The sequence below is a fragment of the Solanum stenotomum genome, chromosome 9, assembly GCF_019186545.1.
Source record: "Solanum stenotomum isolate F172 chromosome 9, ASM1918654v1, whole genome shotgun sequence".
NCBI lineage: Eukaryota > Viridiplantae > Streptophyta > Magnoliopsida > Solanales > Solanaceae > Solanum > Solanum stenotomum.
The window spans coordinates 40754669-40775116 of NC_064290.1; the positions used below are offsets into that span (position 1 = coordinate 40754669).

General features: G+C 35.5%; 1 protein-coding gene across 1 annotated transcript; it reads left to right on the forward strand.

The window, feature by feature from the left end:
* The first annotated feature begins 834 nt into the window (after positions 1-834).
* Positions 835-5450, forward strand: LOC125877137 (protein YIP4b-like). Its single transcript, XM_049558459.1, has 3 exons — positions 835-1448; positions 4599-4673; positions 5066-5450. The coding sequence occupies exons 1-3, from the start codon at positions 948-950 to the stop codon at positions 5324-5326; spliced, it is 837 nt and encodes a 278-aa protein (XP_049414416.1). The 5' UTR covers positions 835-947; the 3' UTR covers positions 5327-5450.
* Positions 5451-20448: the final 14998 nt, after the last annotated feature.

Consider the following 20448-nt stretch of genomic DNA (forward strand, 5'->3'; position numbering starts at 1 on the left):
CAGTTCCAAGAAGTCATGTTTTGATATTCTATATAAAATTCTATAACCTAAAACTACTATATATAAGCTTACATATTATCTATTTTTACATAGATATGAAGTTTCTCACTTATCAATCAAAGAAATTCATTATGCAAGTTCAAAAGTTATAATTGCTTTCATGTTCAAGCATAATTTCTTTTTTGAATCTGTTAACAAATTTTTGAATTTTTCCCTGAGACATATATCACAATTGTATAATCTATGTAACTTAAATGTGTTCATTTTCTTACGAAATGCTTTTGTATATGTATTCTTATTTTCTTCTTTATTTTCCATTTAATATTGATTAAAGAACCAATGATTTATTATTTTCTGAATAATTCATTCATTAGATGTTCTTGAGTTATGTGATAATGACAAATAATCAAATTCATGTTGAATATTGCTAATATTTTTTTAAGAACCTATTTTTTTTCATTATTTTTAATGTATGGATATTAATAAAGAATTATTTACAAGTTTAATGCAATTACTAGTAAAGATCGCGCGAAGTGCGGATAAATTACTTGGTAATATAATAATCAAAAAGTGAACTAGAGAATGTGATTTAATTAATAGTCTTATATGATTTATAATATATTAATTATAAATATACTATATAATAGAAATAATAATATAATAATTAAAAAGTGAAATAGAGAGTGTGAATAAAAATTGAATAACTTGTATTTAACCCTTTATGGATGTCCCCAAAGAGAGCTATTTTATTACCAAATTCCAAAGTACAAACGATTAAGATAGTGCATAACACACTGTTCTCTGTTTTTTTACTTTTTCTCAACAAGTGCAAAATTTTCTTACAATACGACTACACATTTCCTCTAGCACCAGTTACACCACCCACCCAACCCCACCTTGTCCCCCATCTCCGATCATCTCTGCAAATCTGAGAGCTACCGGAAAAAATGTCACATGGAGACACTATACCTCTTCACTCTTCATCCCAATCCGACATTGATGAAATTGAAAACCTCATCTATTCCAATCCTTCTACTGTCCTTCCAGCACGCCCTCCTTCTCCTCCTCGTGCTGCCATACCTGTTTCATCTTCTCCCTTCATGCCTTCTAATCTTCGCCCACCACCTCCCCCTACATCTACCACAACCACCAATTACAAACCGACACCTGTCCCTTCCATTCCATCTCCTCCACCCCTACCTTCATCAGGACAGTCGAATATAGCTGCTACCGGATTCGGATCCCCGCCCAATACCCTTACCGAACCCGTTTGGGATACCGTCAAAAGAGATCTGTCCAGAATTGTTAGTAATTTGAAGCTGGTGGTTTTCCCTAATCCTTATAGAGAAGATCCTGGCAAAGCGCTTCGTGATTGGGATCTATGGGGACCTTTCTTTTTCATTGTTTTCCTTGGTCTCACTTTGTCATGGTCTGCTTCTGTTAAGAAGGTAACTCCCACTACATTGTCATAAGCATTACCATTTTACTCAATTCTGTAAATGTCTTAGAAGCATTTCTTTTTGTGATTGTGCATGTTTTGTAGTTTTGATGTATAATATGTGTAATTGTAATTAACTCTGGCACAAAGGGCACTCAAATTAGATCACGTTATAGCTGAATAGAAATGATAATGTTTTGGAAATTACAAGTGCCAGAGGAACAAATGAAAGAACTAGAGTTTTATATATTGGGAAACAGCTGATCAAAACTTACATAGGTCAAAAGGATAACTTTAATACCATCAAATGTTTCAATATCAGGTGCATAAATTCTTCCAAGGAAAAACGAGAAGTGTGTGATTCCTTTTCTCTTCTGATATAATCTTCATTGTTTATGAAATGGACTTTGGATCTACTACAACCCAAAAAGTTAGCTCATGAGGGAAGGTCTGTCCCATACTACAGATTACAACCCATTTTCTTTACCAATAGGTGACTAGTAACACTCCCTTGCCAGCCTAAGATTGGACATCTGTGGCGTGGAAAGCATAACATGATGGCTCAATAATGGGTAAACGAAGAATGAGGATGAGTCTAGCTCTAATACCATGTGAAGAAATGGATCTTCAGCCTAATCCAACCCAAAAGCTAGCTTATGAGGGATGATTGGCTATGACCATATAAGAAGTGCACAGCCTATTCCCTCAATGAATATAGGACTTAATAGTTAACACTCCCCTGTATGACGAGGAGTCGAGGACTAGACAATTGTGCATGTAGGAAGTAACTAAAGCCCCATCCCTATGGCATGCTAAATATCTGAAGCCTGCCTCCATAGCTAAAATGCTACATCACCAAATGTTCTTTAACGCGTCTGTATATCACCTTGACAAAAACCTACTCATTGAATAAATGAATGCCAGCTGTCTTCATTTTACTTGCAGAAGGGCTAGCCAGGGAAAAGTGAGGCCTATGTGAAGCTCTTTCTCTCTTCTTTGTATTCTTCTAGGAGAAGTTTGGGAGAGAAAGAATTATTAGTCAATTCAAATAGAAGTCTAATAAAAGGAACTCAGCTGAAAATAACTATTATATTGAGGCATTATAGACTAATGTGTTAGCTAATTCCTGTTTAATAAGCTGGAGAAATGCACAGATGCCTTAGTTGACTTTCTTAATGCCTTACATACATTGTTAAACTCCTCTTTTTGGATGTACACCTTCAATTAACTCACTTTACATTTCAAAAGGGAAAAAAAAAGCTGATGAAATGCACGAGCAGAGTAATTTTTCAGTTATGAACTGCCTGCACAAGCACAAACCAGTTATTAACCTCAAAGGAATCGTTGAAATATTTGCTTATCGACCATCAAAATTGTCAACAACAAATTAAAACAATATAACAGAACTTCTTATATCATTTCTCCTGCTTGAAGCCTGCCCTATCACCAGCCTTACAAGAAATGTAGCAGTAAAGATATACTTTGACATTGTCAGCTTTAGGATTAATTTGTCCCTACAGCTTTAATCTCCTTGATTGCTTACTTATAAAATTTCTGATTCTATGATCCAAAATAAAGATGGGAGCATACGAACATATAGTGTTGGTGTGCTTGGATCTATAGTTTGGATAAAGAAGTTGCACTCTTACCACTAGACCAAAGTCTCGAGAGCAAGATGTGTAGACTATTTATTACATCCTTGGCCTAGAAGTGGAGCAAGTAATATGCTCCTAACTCTATCTATGTCTAATTATTGCGCAAAACTAGTTAATGCATCTAGTGAGGAATTTTTTGAAATTAGGATGTTATACAAGAGTTTCTTCACCATTTCATAGGTAGGTAGGTAGGTAGGGAGGGAGGGAGGGAGGGAGGGAGGGAGTTCATTTATAAGCTATATCCACCCATGTATACAAAGGATTCATATAGCCAACTCCCACTAATTTGGAATTGAGGCATAGTTGTTTTATCCATAGCCTACAACTTCTTTGTTCTTGTTGTTTCCCTCTCATGTACCAACTCTCATTTGGTGTATTGCTAGGTCTCTTTAAAAATGGCTCTACTTTCTACATGACCTTCAGTAATTTGAAATCTGGCTGTTTCATCATCTAAGTCCAGCCCAAGTGAAAACTCCTTGGAGTTGCCTAGATTTTCAACTTCTACTATCTTTTTAGACTATTAATTTTCAACTTCTACTGTCTAGCTTTCTATTTGCCACTATAGATCACAGTCACACTGTACTCATATTGATGGTCTCAGGCAGAAAGATGGGTGAATCTTTCTCTGCTGAGCAACTTAAACTAGCCATCCTCTTCAAAATCAGATGTCTTTTTGTGGACATGTCCCATGAACTTGATAGGATGTCTTGATTATAGTTGCTTGGTTAAGTAATAACACAAATCAGAGATGGTTGTATGTTTACTTTGTGCGCTGAACTCCACCTTGCCTTGAATTTGTGACAAGCCACTTGTACCACTCTAAATCTCTTATGCAACTTTGACAAGTCATCTCATGGTGCACAATTAAATAACCGGGAGTAGAAACAGATAACCACCCAATGACAGATGCTCATAGAGCAGAAGTTACAAGAATTATTGTGGCCTTTGGATAGCTTGATTAATGATAAAAAGCAGAGAAATCAGATAATTGGTGTAGAGAAGAATGTATAGAAGAAGCTGAACAGTTTGTACATTTTTTAGGTGTAGAGAAGAAGGTATAGAGAAAACTTCGAGTCCTAAACACAAAATTGTGCAGTTTTTGTTCCTCCCAATGTGGACAAATCTTCTTCATGTCTAAGCAAACCTTCAGTTGTTTTTGCCTTTTTGTTGCTGCTATTATGAGTTGTCTCTTATCTGGCTTTCTGTGGACCCAAGGACAAACCATGAAGAGGTTGTATACTTTAGGTATTTGCAGACACATTAAATGAGATAAATAATCTCAACCATTTTGTAGACTATACCTGGTCAGGCTGAATCTTTCCCAAACGACACATTGTCTTGTTCATGAACCAAGTCTATGCACACATGCTCTATTTTTCGAGTTCTTTTATACTTAATGTAGTTGCCTATGGTTTTATAGCTGATTCACAGACTCATATTAATGCAGGTGGAATCCTTACTAATGGATTTATTTTTCTTTCTTATTTCTTTAAATTTTCTTCCAGTCTGAGGTTTTTGCTGTTGCATTTGCTCTGCTGGCTGCCGGTGCTGTCATTCTGACACTGAATGTTTTGTTACTGGTAATGACACTTTCTCACCCTATCACTCCAAAATAATTATGGTAAAACGAGAATAACCAAAGATAAAAAACACCCTAATGATGGATGTGTTAAATGAATTTTAAGCAGTAAGTAGACATGTGATAAAGATGCAAAGAGATATGAGATATTGAATGGATAGGAGAAAGGACAGCTAATTAGTGGATACATATTTAAGGAACACAGTCTATAGGCACTTATCGAGAAAAACAAAACCATTCTAGCAGCACTTGTGATGAAAGTAACCCAATTAAGTAGTCTTGTGTATCTAGGAAGTAGCACGTTTCCTTTTTGCAGTTCTGATGGATATCGAGTCAGGGAATGTATGTAAACAATGCTGCTACTTCAGATGGATTAATGATTTTGACATGCAGGGCGGTCATATAATCTTCTTCCAAAGTCTCAGTCTGCTGGGTTACTGTCTATTCCCACTTGATGTTGGTGCCTTTATTTGCATGCTAAAGGACAACGTGATATTGAAGGTGGTTGTAGTATGTGTTGCACTAGCTTGGAGCTCTTGGGCGGCATACCCCTTCATGAGTACAGCTGTTAACCCTAGAAGGAAAGCTCTTGCCTTGTATCCTGTAGTACTCATGTATGTATCTGTTGGATTTCTCATTATTGCCATTGATTGATTTTAGTTGTGCCTACTATATGAGTGAAAGATGTATGAAGCCGTTACAAAACATTGAAGTAGGGATATAACTTGTTGGAGATTTTGATTACCTCATGAAAATTTGTTGATAATTCTGATTCTACCTCTGATATCTCACATCTTGTACTGCTGTAAGAAATATGTTATATACATCTAGTTATGTCTGGTGTATGGTATGCCTCAATAAGGAGACATATACTCTTTATTTTATTTCGTGATGTCAATGCCTCTGAACACTATGGCCATGTACTTGTGCCCTATGTTGCTTGGACTCTTCAAAACTATCGACAGATGCATGTCGGATCCTCCAAATATATTGTATTTTTGAAGGATTTGACAGGGGTACAACTTAGCTTGTGCCATTACTCGTTAGTGCAATGTGCCAAGATTTTAAAAGGTGAAGTATCTAAGCTCTGCACTCAATTTTTGAACCACAACTCTTATCTTTCTCAAGAGTTGGGCGGTTTGTCTCAATATGATGCTTGCTCAACTACATGAGTTATTATTTAAATAAGAACGATTGATTATGTGTCAAGTAAATTATATTATCCCTAATGAGAATTTATTAGATAAGAGTTGATTATCTATCTACACATCGTCTTTCCTAGCTTAACTTGAAGCAAGGTTAGCTAATCCTTTGGAAACAGTCACGAACAAGATTAATCAAGGAAATAAAAAACTCACTTTAGCATGAATAAAAATCATGCAAGCTTAAGCATAACAAGAGTTTGTAATAAAAGGCGAGGATATATAATTATATCTAACATTATTTTGAGCCCACTTCGTAGCTCCGACTAAATTTGGATTGCACTCTGCAGGTTTCGGTGCTCCCAATAGGATTTTCTCCATATCCAAGGCTCGAATCCGAAACCTCTGGTTAAGGGTAAAACACTCCCACCAGTGCACCACAACCCATGTTGGTACTCCTTATGACCCCCATAACATGAAGAGTGTATTTCACTCTCCAGCAGAACGTGAGATTAGCTAAAATTTACTTCTTTTTATACCGCGTGCACCGGGCTCAATATAGTACAATATAAAATAATAAAATGTATGGAATAGAACTGCTTATAATTTATTAGATAATCTGTCAAAATTCTACATTAACTTGAAAATGGAATATCGACTTTCTTATTTGTATTTCTCATTGCTTTCCTCAATAACTAGTTTTTGATGTTGAGTTTACCGTAAGTTCATTTCTTAATGAAATTCTCATATTTTTAGTTGATTTTATTAAAAAAAAAATTAACTCCATTGGGTTCATAAAAGATTGTGGGTAATGTATTTCATAAGAAATTGAAAATTATTACATTTTTCAAGCTCAAAAATTCAAATTCGTCCTTCAACTTTAAACTATAGATCTATCATTTTATATTATATTTTTAAATTATTAATACATTCTAAAAAAATTCACTTTACTGATAATATTATCAATTCTTTTTAATTCATTTTCAAAGAATAAAAAAGAGAATATTATTTTAAACAATTATTGTTATTATTAGAATGATAAAAAAGTGTGGAATGTATTTTTTCCAAACATATGTAACTATTTATCGATGATGGAGTTAGAGAAGAAGTGATGTAGTCTTTTAATAAGGGATGTTCCTTTCGTCAATATATATATATATATATATATTGAATTTCCCCTTTTCTTCTCCTTAAAAATCTCAATATTTTATTTTTAGGTTTTAATAATAATATTCTCTTTGTTTTAATTTGTTTGTCTTACTTTTTTGTAATCCGTTTAAGAAATAACGTCTCTTTCTTTTTTTTTGCAACTTTTTACTTTTAACTTGCAATGTAGCATGTTTAATATCACAAGATTAAATGATACTTTGATATATTTTACATATCTTTAGTTTGATATAACAGAATTTTGAAGTCTTTGTTACTTTTTTATTCAACTCTATATCAAATAAAAATCAAACTAACAAATAAAAGATAGGAGTAATTCTTAAAGTGAAGATTGATACATATACTAATACTAAAATAAATGCACGTTCTTGATGAAATTAGAAAACATTTGAAGTTTTGAACTACTACAAAATTTACAAAACTTTTGGCACATGGCACAATAATATATTTGGTAGAATAAGTACCATAAGGGCACATTAGAGGTTTATGAATACTATCACTAAAACGGATAAAGATCACTGAAGAAAGTAGAATTGTTGAGAAGTTGGTAAAAAAGATTAGGAGAAAGAATTATGAAAGGTGAGGGCAAATTTGTGAAGGAGCAAAAATGTTTGTATGGAAGCTACAATGAGGTTCATTCTCCACCAGTAACAATGCTTCATTTTATCACATTTATAAAAGGAAAAACTACATAAATGAATCATAAAACTCAAAATAATTACATGTTCATAGCCCAATTCAAAGTAATTCAAGAAATATTTATTTTCTCAAAAAAAATTGCAGTCCATACCCCTTATTCATTAAGACTGATAATTTTCATTTAACTTATACTAAATCAATATCATATATTGTATTGGTATCATCAAAACTGATAATTTCACTTAACTGATACTAAATACATAAAAATGTGTTGGCTTTTTTGCCCAACAGAGCAATAAAATAATCATGATAGCAGTTGGTACAAGTTAGTTATAACGATTTTGTTTGATAATACAGAGTTTGCCCCTTGGTAGGCAAGCAATCATGTTGACGAAGAGCTGCTTGTCGTAGACTCTTATATATAGTAGAAATAAGAAAAAATGTTACATTAAAAATATCTTTTATTACTTTATTTATTTTAATTTCTCTTTTCCTTTTATCCATCTGGATTTATTTGAAGTTTTTTTTTTTTTATGTTTCTCTTTATTGTTTCTTCTTCTAAAATCCTCCACTTCTACCTCTTTAACAATAAATCTCTTTTTTTCCTTTACACTGCTTATCTTTTATTCTTTCTTTGACAAAATGGCGAAATGAGTTCCCAACCTATTATTGAATTTTCAACTACACACTTATATTTCACGGGGGTCCTATTACCCCACTAAACTATTTAAAATTGAAATTATTACCTCCCTAAAAAGTACAACCACATTTATGTGGATCAGTGAAATCCACGCGTTTGACACGTGTAATTTTTTATTTTTATTTATTTTCTTACCTTTTTGACTGATAATCCTTTCCTTTTTTCTTTCCTTTCTCTTCCTCCTTTTTCTTTAAATCCCTGAACACATCAATGCCATTTTTTCTTCACTTTTTTAAATTCTTTTTTGTCAAATCTAAAACTATTATTAAATTTATGGTTATAAAATAGGTGCATAAATGATAAGATTTATTGTCAATTTAATTGACCTAAAAAATAAATTGTCCGTCAAAATCTTTTCCGATGAAGATATTTTCAAAACTTTTTTTTAGAGATTTCCATCATTATTAAGTTATTTGAATGGATTTTGTTAACAAAAAAAGCTTGTTACAATAGCTTCAAGATGGTATTTCAATGGTATTTTAATGGCTAATAGTTGATTTTGAAAATGGGTGTAAAATAATTTCTTAATAGTTTTTGATTGTGTGAAGAGTGGGAAGGAGATTTCTATCTATGATTTGTGGTGGTGTTGATAGATATTGTAATGATATTGATTTTCAGATCGTGATGGTGAAATTTGATGGTTGTCATGAATGCTCTACTAAGTTGCTAAGAAGAAGAAAAGAAATTAGAGATGAGATAGTTGTCTTGGATGAAATCTATCCAAGCCTTTTGTGTTATTTCCATGGTAGATCTATGATGATGGGAGTTATATAACTGACAATTTCATAGGAGTTTCAAGTTTGGCGTGATTGAAGTTGGCTTCAACTTTGTACCTCGATTTTTCCGGCATCAATGCGGCGCTGCTCAGGCGTTGGACTGTCGCTTGGAGCTCCGAGGAAGAAAGAAGCTTAGTTTTCAATTTGTTCTCTGTAGCTTTTTTTTTTCTTTTGATTTTGTTCGTTTTGATTTTTCAAAGTACTTTGGGTGTTTTTATTTGACTTTTTTTTGTAAAAAAAGAAACAAATAAAGGAAAAAATAAAAATAAAAACGAAAAGGCTATTAAAAATAAAGCTTTAATATTTTTTTGTGGTCTTCACTCTCTCAAAGAGAGTGAAATACACTCACTTTGCCACGTAAGCATTTAGGGAGGTAATAATTTCAATTTTAAATAGTTTAGGGGGTTAATAGGACCCGTAAAGAATAAGTGTGTAGTTAGAAATCCGGTAATAGGTTGAGGGCTCATTTGACCATTTTCTGTTCTTTCTTCCTTTTGCTATTCTAGCAATAATTTAAGACTCAATATATTTTCTAATTATTCACATTTGGTGATTTTACGGGTAATTTACAAATTTTGATTATGAGATGGATTGATTTGATTTTTGATGGATTTGGTAATGACATTTGATGGTTTCAAATAATTTTAATATAGTGGAGGCTTTGATTTTATTTTCAATGAAGGTGGTGTTCACAAGGTCGCCGGAGAAGGATGGAGAAAAGGATAAAAAATAAAATGAAGAATGAAAATAGTGAATATAATTAAAGGGGAAAAAGAAAGAAAAGGAAAAGAAAAAAGTACAAGAACACTGAATATGTTATGAAACTATAGAAAATAGTGAGAAGAAAGTAGGGAGAAGAGATAAGACTTATTATTCCTGTTGAAGTGATGATTTTACAATGAAGAGAACTCCTTTATTTATAGGGGAAAATTGACTTGGTCCCAAAGTTAGGGTTCCTAAATTTTTCTAACAGATAGACATTCACTATATTTATAACACTCCCTCTTGAATGTCTAATTCGTAGATGATGTGCCTCATTAAAAATTTTACTATAACAAAAATTTTAAAAAAGAAAAAACTCTAGGGAAGGAAAATAGTACACATATCTAATAATATGTATCTAGGTTCCCTCATTAAAAACCTTACAAGGAAAATCTAGTGGAACAAAACCTCGTAAGGGAAAAAAAGTACAATGCGTATTAACTCCGCCCTAATGAGAACATCAATCCAGAGAATTGAATCTTCGTATTCCAAGCTTGTGCACCATCTTCTTGGAAGTTGTAGTTGGTAGAGACTTGAAGAACAAATCAGCCACATTGTCACTCGAACGAATATGTTGCATATTGATCTCACCATTCTTTTTGAAGCACATGTGTGTAGAAAAGCATTGGTGAAATGTATTTATTTAAGCAAATAATCTATTGTCTTTTGAAAACTCTTTTTTAATTCAAGTTATCAACTTGCATAAAAATATGAAAGTTTCTTGCTTGACTTAATCAATATGACGATTATAGACAAGTTTTCAAAAATTTTGCAAATGCTTTAGATTTTGAATCCTTTAGGCATTTTCATATCAATTTTGTCAAGTGACAACATTCAATATTAAATGCATGACACCTTCTAATATCTAGACTGCAAGTCAAATAAGCATAACGCTTATTAAGATGCATCATTCCACTTTTCACTTGATAAATATTTCTACGTCAATATGCTTTAATAGACTTAGAGTTCATATCCTCATAATCTTTTATAATACTGCGTTATATTGTATCAAAGATATCATCGACGAAATATCACTTTATTTTGGTTCACAATGCGACATAACCTATTGAGATCTCATCATTTCATTATTTTTAGGTACGTACCCCTCTCAAGAAGTTTCATTAAGCCTTATGTCGTAAGCTCTTCAAGAGCACATTGTCTCCTTATTATGATCATTTTGATCCTTTGCTCTTCATTTTTATTTCCAGAATTATTTCATTTAGAACTGATTGATCTATCATGCTTTATGCATGTCGTATATTCTATCCTTTAGGGGCATTCAATAGGAGCATTTGCAACTCTTGGTTTCTTCTTATCTTCCCCTTATGTTAGACAAATTAGCATACATCCCAATCTATTTTAAAAATATTATCTTTGTGCGTCATGATATATTCATTAATTATAACGCACATCAAAATTATTAGATGAAAAATATTTGGTCCTTAACCATAAATAAATTGAGAGAAAAATTGATCATATTTATTGATCTGATGCATACAATCACTTGGTATGCAATACATTATATTTCAAATCTGAAACTTTTGCTCTCATAAGCAATGATGGACTATTTATCTGAGGCATTTAATGCCACATCAACTTGAATATTCATCAATATTTTATCAAGATAAATTATCTTGATTACATATTTTGAAAATTGTACTCTTAACTCAATTATATTCCACAAACAATTTTGTGGAAGTCGAACTCCAAGTTGACAACAAACATACATGTAATTATTTTATTGATGCATCTATTTCACATATTACATGAAAGGTAAATGGACCAATAATTACCTTTTTATACTATTTAGAATTTAGAAATTTAGTCCCAACATTAGTTGATCCAATCAACTTATCATGAGAACAAGCAACAAACAAAATTCTTAGAGAATTTTCTAGTTCTTCAATATATGTTGAATATTTAATATTCACGTCTTTTTGAATGGTCAAATTCTTTTATGCCAATTGATAAATTATTTGTTCTTGTAAACTCTAAGTTTACTATGACATGTGCCTTGCTCTTTAGTAAATTTCTGATTTACTTATATATGAACGAGTTTCAACTTTAATACTGTGAGAGTAAATTTAAGATTTATTTCTTCTCAATAACTCTATCTCTTCCAGAGGTAAGTTGTGATCCCATCACTGAATAGACTAATCTTATTATTAGAAAATATTGCTCATAATCGTATTATTTATGCCAATAATTTTACAAATACCAAGTTACGAGATGACTATATGCACACATGAGACCATCTAGAAAAAACATCTATTCGGACCATGAAGTATCTAAACAACCCACTAGGTGGTGAATAGTCCCATAAATATCTCCATGTATACGTCGCAAGAACGCAGGGGACTTAATCTTAACTTTCGTCGTTGATGGTCTCACCATTGACTTGACTTGATAATGTAACGACCTGTTTCCATCGTTATAGAAATGCCAACGGGGGGAAATTTGAGATCGGAAAACTTTTTCGTAGTATTTGGATTTTCCTAATCTAGTCCAGATTCGGTGAAATCGGAGTAATTGAGGTGTAGGGAAATCTGGTAACAATCGGGTGACTCATTTATGATTTTGATTACATAAGTAGTTAGATAACTCGTTAAGAAATCCATACGACTTTACATAATAGAATTTGGGCGAGTAGAGCTCTCGAAATCGATCTTAGCGTAAAGAGTATTTTCTGAGCGTTGTTGGTTAGAAGTGTGTTGTGAAATGGGGATTTTGGAATGCTTTAAATAGCTCTCTGTTTCGTGCAACCCGCTTGGGCAGGGATTTTGGTCGCTTTGACGGGGTCGCTGTAGCAAGGTGGTGGCCGCTGTGGCGGGCTCGACGCGACTTAAGGTCGTTAATAAACCCCTAAACGACCTTATTATGCACTTTTTGACTTTTAGAGCTAAAGAACGAACACTAGGCAACTCCTACTCGTTCTTCTCCATTTTTGAGGCTAAAGGTAAGCTTTTCACTCCTCAAATCCATTTTTCGATCCGTAGAACGTAATAGAATGGGTGACTATTGATAGGGCAGGATTTTGTTATAGATTCTATGGTGGAAACAACCCTAATCTAGATAATTGGGATCATGAGTTTGATCTAGAGTTCATAGAACTGTTAGTAATTCGGGTAATTAGTGATTGTTTATTGATTCTCGCATTATAATGATTGTTTGTAGACCAAGAACAAGCGAAATGAATCCAGAAAGGGAAGGATCAAGTTTCTTAGGGTTTCAAGCTTGTTTTGAGGTAGGTGATAGTTGTGATTCTATGATTGTGTGATGTATGTTTGTTCTTGCTTCATTATGATACATGTATGTAGATGAATGTTGCATTATTGATCACACTTGTTGTAAATGAGATAGATGAATGATGGTTGCCATGAAATCATGACTTAATTGTTTGATCTTAAGGATATACTTGTGATTGTGGTGTGTTGAATGGATCGGTTTCCACGTTCCGGCATAACTAACTTGGATCTGTTGCCCCGTTCCAGCATAATTATGGGATCGGTTGCCATGTTTTGGCATAATCATTGGATCGGGTACCACGTTCCGGTATTCTAACTGTTTGGGTTTGGGTTCGGGTTCAATGAGAGGACCAATGACTTGTCATAATTGTGTATTTTGATACATGTGAAGTTGTTCGTTTTTCGTAAATGTTGATGATATTGTATATGTTCGATATATGCATGTGATTATATTATTGTTTGATTTATGTATGTTGCACTTAGTGGGATAGCCGCGTGATCCTACCAGTACACTGTGATTGTGTACTGATACTGCACTTGGTCTTATTTTTGTTGAGTACAGGACATCTTCAAGCGGCTACTGATAGACCTCGCTTAGGAGATCAGTGATCGTTCGAATTCAAGGGTGAGCCAATTCTTTCGGGCTGCCATGAGTTTTCTTTAGTCTATGTCCACATTTCGGACTTAGACTTCTTTAGTTAGTTATTAGTTCATTAGTTTTGGGTTGTATCCCTTCTTGTTTAGACTTGGTTCATTGTTAGATGTTTTGGTACATTGACTTTCAGGTTCTAGACATTACTTCCGCATTGTTAGTTTATTATTGTTAGACTTTTGTTAGAGTTTATGGGAACTCTATTTCTTTGCTTAGTATTTTCCTGCTTTTCTATACGTAAATGTCTTAGTTTTGGTTTAAGTTATAGTAGTGGTTCTCCCACCGGAGAGTTAGTGTGGGTGCGAATCACGACGATCTAGGTCGTGACAAAGTTGGTATCAGAGCCTAGGTTCGTTGATCTCGATGTATCAAAATGAGTCTAGTAGAGTCTCGCGGAACGGTATGGGGTCGCCTTTTCTTTTCTTCGAGAGACTATAGGACTTTAGGAAATCTCTCTATTTTCTCTTTTCTCCTTTCGTGCTATGACTTATTTCATATTGGTATCTAACCTCCTTTACTCTTCTCTTCGTAGATAGTTAATACTAGCTTCAACGGTGTTAGACCCATAACTCCCGTCAATGCTCCAGCTGAGGAATCTGCAGCGAGAGGTCGCGATCGAGGCAGAGGTTGAGAAAGAGCTAGGGGTAGAGGCAGTAGAAGAGTAGCGCATGCTGGAAATGGGGCTCCTATTGAGAATGCTCCCGTGAATGAGAACCCTCCTGCGCATCATGAAGAGATTGAAGAGGAGAATGTTGATGTTGAAAATGTTGAGGATGTGGGACAAGAGAAAGAGGTGCAGGCTGAGACTACCGATGTTCCCCCCACAGACCCAGTGTTAGCTCGACAGATCATGTCATTCTTGAAAGGGTTGGTTGGTCCTGGAGTGCTTCCTTCTGCTCAAACAACTCAAGCTCCTACTAATCCTCCTGTTGCTAGCATTGCGCCCAAGACGGGTGGAATGAGAGGTAACGATGCTTTCTTTCGTACTTTGTTGGGTTCTGTTTTGACTGGTAATGAGCATGAAATGTTGACTAAGTTTTTGACACTAAAGCCTCATGTGTTTCTTGGTTCTGAGAATAAGAATGCTTATGAGTTCATCTTAGATTGCTATGAGAGGCTTCATAAGTTGGGAATTGTCCATCAGCATGGTTTCAACTTCAAGGTGAGCTAAGAAGTGGTGGATAACTTATATGGAATGTAGATCTTTAACTTTACCTCCACTTACTTGGACCCAGTTTCATGCTCTGTTTTTGAAGAAATATGTGCCTAGGACTTTGAGGGATCGCAAGAAGGATGAGTTCATGGCTTTAGAACAAGGTGGTATGACTGTGGCTGATTGTGAGGCCAAGTTCCATGCTTTGTCTAGATACACTACTCAATTGGTGACTACTGCGGAAAAGAGAATCCAGTTATTTATTAGGGGGCTATATTCAAAGTTGCAAGTATTATCTGTTCATATGACTTCTGCAGGGAGGAGCTTCAATGAGGTAACAGACTATGTTAAGAAAGTGGAGGGGGTGAGGCAAGACGGTCAAGCTAAGGCATGGGAAAAAAGGGCCGAGAATTCGGGTAACTTTCAAGGTTTTTATTCCAAAGGGTTCGGAAGGCCAACTCTTGAAGCCAAGACAATTCAGTCCGTTATGCCCGCCTCTGCTGGTATTTACTCGGAAACTCCATCTCATAATTTTCAGGGTAGCCAGGGAGTCACGCCTTCGACGGGTGGCAGACCATCTTTTGATCGTACTTGTTACAACTTTGGAGAACCTAGGCATATGAGGAGAGATTGTCCCCACCCACATGTGTTTGAGTCCTTGCAGCAGTAGACTAGATTAGTGGTACCTACGGGAAATGGTAATAATGGTCGAGGACGTCCACAAGGTGGGCGAGGAGGTAATCAGTGAGGCCGTCCACAAGGTGAGTGAGGAGGTAATCAGCGAGGCCGTAGAGGTAGAGGAAATGGTAATGCAGGCAAAGGTAATGTGCAACCAGGCATGGAAGTGGTTCGTTAAGATGATATAACTCAGCATGCCTTTTCAGGCAATAATGAGGGGAAATGGTTTGTTAAGACGATAGGGCTCAGTGTTATGCCTTTTCGGGCAAGAATGAGGTAGAAGCGTCTGAAGCGGTGATCACATGTACTATTCTTATTTGTGATAGGATGGCTAATGTGTTATTTGATCTGGGTTCTAGTTATTCTTATGTATCTGTGCGATTTGCCTCAGAGTTTGATATGATCTGTGATATACTTGATGCCACTATCCATATTTCTACCCCAGTTGGAGAGTCAGTCATAGTTACCCATGTCTATCGTGCTTGTCCTATTTAGTTTATGGGTTTTCAGACTTGGGCTGATTTGGTGATTTTGGATATGACTGACTTTGACATAATCTTAGGCATGACTTGATTGTCCTCCTATTATGCGGTGCTTAATTTTAACACTAAGTTTGGAACTATAGAAATTTCGAAAAGGGGAAAATTAGAGTGGAAAGGGGTGTACAAGCCTAAGCGAACTAAGATCATATCCTCCATTCGGGCTAAGAAATTGATAGGGCAAGATTGTTTGGCCTATTTGGCTCATATTAGGGATGTTAGAGATTGATGCTCCATCCATTGAGTCTATTCTTGTGGTGTCAGAATTTAGAGACGTATTTCCTAGTGACTTGCATATAGATTTCTGCATTGATTTAGAGCCTGGTATGCGCTCCATTTCTATTCCTCCATATCGTATGGCTTCGGCGGAATTAAGAGAGCTCAAGGCTCAAATCCAAGATCTTCTTGATCAGGGATTTATTCACCCTAGTGCTTCCCCATAGAGTGCCCCAGTTTTGTTTGTTAAGAAAAAAGATGTTAGCATGAGAATGTGTATAGATTACCGGCAATTGAATAGTGTCACTATTCGAAACAAGTATCCTTTGCCTCGAATAGATGATCTTTTTGACCAATTGCAAGGTGCATCAATTTTCTCTAAGATTGATCTAAGGTCTGGCTACCATCAATTGAAAATTAGGCCTGAGGATGTGTTGAAAACGGTGTTTAGAACTCGCTATGGGAACTATGAATTCCTAGTTATGTCCTTTGGTTTGACTAATGCACCTGTAGCTTTTATGAGTTTAATGAATGGGTTGTTCAAGACATTTCTTGATTCTTTTGTCATAGTCTTTATTGATGATATTTTGGTCTATTCGAAAAGTGCGGAAGAACATGTCGACCATCTTCGTATTGTTCTGGGTGTTCTTGGGAAACAAAGCTTGTATGCTAAATTTTCTAAGTGTGAATTTTGGTTGACTTCTGTTGCATTCTTGGGGCATGTAGTTTCGAAAGAAGGGATAATGGTAGATACTCAAAAGATTGAGGCGGTTAAGAATTGGGTTCGACCAAGTTCTGTGACTGAAGTTAGGAGTTTTGTGGGGCTCAGTAGCTACTATCGTTGATTTGTGAAAATTTTTGCTTCCATTGCCACTCACCTGACTAACTTGACCAAAAAGGAGGTACCCTTCGAATGGATTGAAAAGTGTGATGAGAGCTTTCACAAGCTTAAGACTCTTTTGACCATCGCGCCCATTCTAGCATTACCAGTTGAAGGTAAGGATTTTATTGTTTATTGTGATGCTTCACATTCTGGTTTGGGTATTGTGTTTGTCACGCCCCGAGCTACCCCCAAGACGCAGACACGGGACCTAGGACCACAAGTGATCCCAAGTTAACCATGCTGGCATGATCATGAGCATACTAAAGATAATAAACTGATGCGGAAGCTAATTCATAAATAAATCTGAAAAGATGGGGAATACCCATATACTATAACTGAATATATCAAATATGAGAGTTTAATATAAAAGAAATATCAAACTCAAAACATTAAGCTGAATCAAACTATGTCTGAAATAAGCCTCTAAACTGACTAGAAATGTTGGACATGCCTCAACTAGATCTAGCAAAACTGAAACTAAAGACTAAAAGCAATAAAGATAAACATGTCACTAGTCCTCGAAGAATGAGGACGCACCACTGATGCTGCTGAACTGGAGATCGGGAACCGATCTAAGCGTGATCTGGATGCTGAGAACCTGAACCTACATCACGAGAAGATGTAGCGCACGTATGCGTCAGTACTTGAAGGGTACTGAGCAAGTAGGGTAGAGTAAAGCTGAAATAACATATAACTGAACAAAGAAATAAAGCAATGAAATAATCTGAACATGATATAGATATTGAATGCTGAGCTAACTGAATGCAATGACCAATTTATAACATGCTGAGACTGAATACTAAATATACTGATAAATGGTCAATGCAATAGAATCTGACTGAACTGTGGGAGCTACTAATAACCGACATAAAACCACATGAGCTAAATGTGGAGTCCGATGTATACACCCTATCGAGAGGACCCAATATACCCTGCCAGAGGTATAGAGGCACGCTGGCGTGATCACTAAACTGATGTTGCCCACAGAGGGGACTTACACCTACGTGACTCGTAGTTCTGGGACTATATGGGTACGCTGAAATCCTAGTCCAACTCGGTATTATGCTACTCCCAATGAATTAAGTGGTTAACTAGTTATGACTGAATTTCTGTAAATACTGGATTGCTCGAAACTGAACATGCAAACTGAGAATGCAACAATTAATCCGATAATGATGCATTCATAAACTGAGGCATGTAAAACTGAATACTGAAATATCTGACCTAACATGTGTAATTTAAGAACTAAAGAAATACATAGCTAGAGTTCTGAAATTCATGCGATAAACTGAGCAATAACATGATAATCTGATTTGGAACATTTAAATAACTAATTCATGATGATCTGTTGAAATTCTAGAAACCCTAGGTCTGTTCATAATCATGGAATCAAGAATCTGACTGAATTCTAGGGACCTAATGGGCGTAAGGAACCCACTAGTAAAATTCCACATACCCGGTGACGAATTTCACGGAGAAATCTTTCGATTTCGGGGTTGGAATTGAAGAAACCTCGCTACGTTCTTGAACTAGAGTTCTTGACCTTTTTTCTCCTTCTTGATTCTAATTTTCTAAGTTTTGATTAATGATTTTGACTAAGGTAAGTTCTAATTATGTTTCTAGGCTTAAACTGATTAAAACCTCATAATTTAGGGTCTAAACGACGTATCTTAAGGGTTAAATGAAATAGGAAAATACCAAAAGACCCCTGAATTAGCTGCTGTCGGAGTGACTGACGGACGGGATTGACGGTCCATCGATTGGGTCCGTAGGTCGAGTCTGCCCGACAGGGTTTCACTAAAACGGGCATAAATTTTTACTCGGAGGTCGGAATTTAGCAAACTCAGTAGCGTTGGAAAGATAATTAAATTATCTATCTAACCATAGGTCATGGGACACATAAATTCATTTTGTGCTAAAAGTTATGACCATCTGAAGTTGAATCAATATTTTTCATCTAACTAGCTGCTAACCTCATCTACGGTCAGACCTACGGACCGTGGATCGAATGGCGGTCCGTGCTGGTCGATCGTAGTTTGTGTCAGAGGATGGTAAGGGAAGTCTTTATCCACGAACACAGACCACGGACCGTGGTCTGATCTACGGACCGTGGGTCTGTCCGTGAGTCGGGACTTAGCCAAATTTTCTGACTGAGTTCTGGGGAAGTTTTCTGTCACGAACCACGGACCTGCAGGACAGACCGTGAGTCCATCTACGGTCCGTGGATGGTGTCCGTGACAGCCATCTGTAACACCAGAAATCTGAAATCTCTATTTTCAGATACGGGGTGTTACAATTTATTTATAAACTATCATGTTTGTCCAGAAATGACTTGAGTTGATTGTTTAATAGTTATTCTTGGGGCATTATAAGGTATAATGTTCACTGTTGCTTTTAAATTTGGGTGTGGTTCACTCTTGCTGTTTGCTATGTAGAGACAATCTGTCAATTTTACTTTCATTGTTTGAAGTTAGTGGATGAATTTTTATCACTGATCCTTTTCTCTTTATTTTTTTATATTATATATATACACATTTCTATTTTTTGTCTTGGCTAATTCAAGTTGTGGGGTGATAACTTCATTGATTTTATTTTTAAATTCTTTCGCCAGTGCATTCTTTATTCCATGTCACTTTCCTTTTTTGCTAATTCGTTCTTTTCATTTGCATGTGAAATCTGTCGGGGTCCTCGCAGACTCTATTCTTGCATTTTTCTTGGGGTCACGGAGGCCCATATTCCATATTTATCCGAGTCAGCCAGCCTATTAAAAATCGACGAACAAGTCTCGAAGCCTGAAAATATGCATCGAATTGGAAAGTTGAAGGAATTGGACCAAAAGGCCCACTTTTATTTTTAAAAGTTGTATTTTGTAACTTTTGGGCCTAAGCCCTTTGCATTTTTATTAGTATAAATTATAGGAAGCACATATTATAAGTACTAAATAACATCCTATCCCTTTTAATTTTCTATTTACAAAAAATTCCTTAAAAATGATGTTTGCAGGATACATAGCGTTGTGCACGGGATACATTAGGTTTGATACATTCTACATGGCGTTGTGCACGGGATATATTAGGTTTGATACATTCCACGTAGCGGGATACATAGCGTTGTGCATGGGATACATAGCGTTGTGGACAGGATACATGCGGGATACGTAGGTAAATAAGGAATTTTTGAAAATTTTGAAATAAGTAGGGATAAATGAATATTAAGGTAAGTAA

Excerpts from the sequence above, each read along its gene's own strand:
- LOC125877137 (XM_049558459.1), top strand. The coding sequence starts at position 948 with ATGTCACATGGAGACACTATACCTCTTCACTCTTCATCCCAATCCGAC. Across the intron at positions 1,449-4,598 it reads GGTCTGCTTCTGTTAAGAAG|TCTGAGGTTTTTGCTGTTGC; the intron begins GTAACTCCCACT and ends ATTTTCTTCCAG. Across the intron at positions 4,674-5,065 it reads CACTGAATGTTTTGTTACTG|GGCGGTCATATAATCTTCTT; the intron begins GTAATGACACTT and ends TTTGACATGCAG.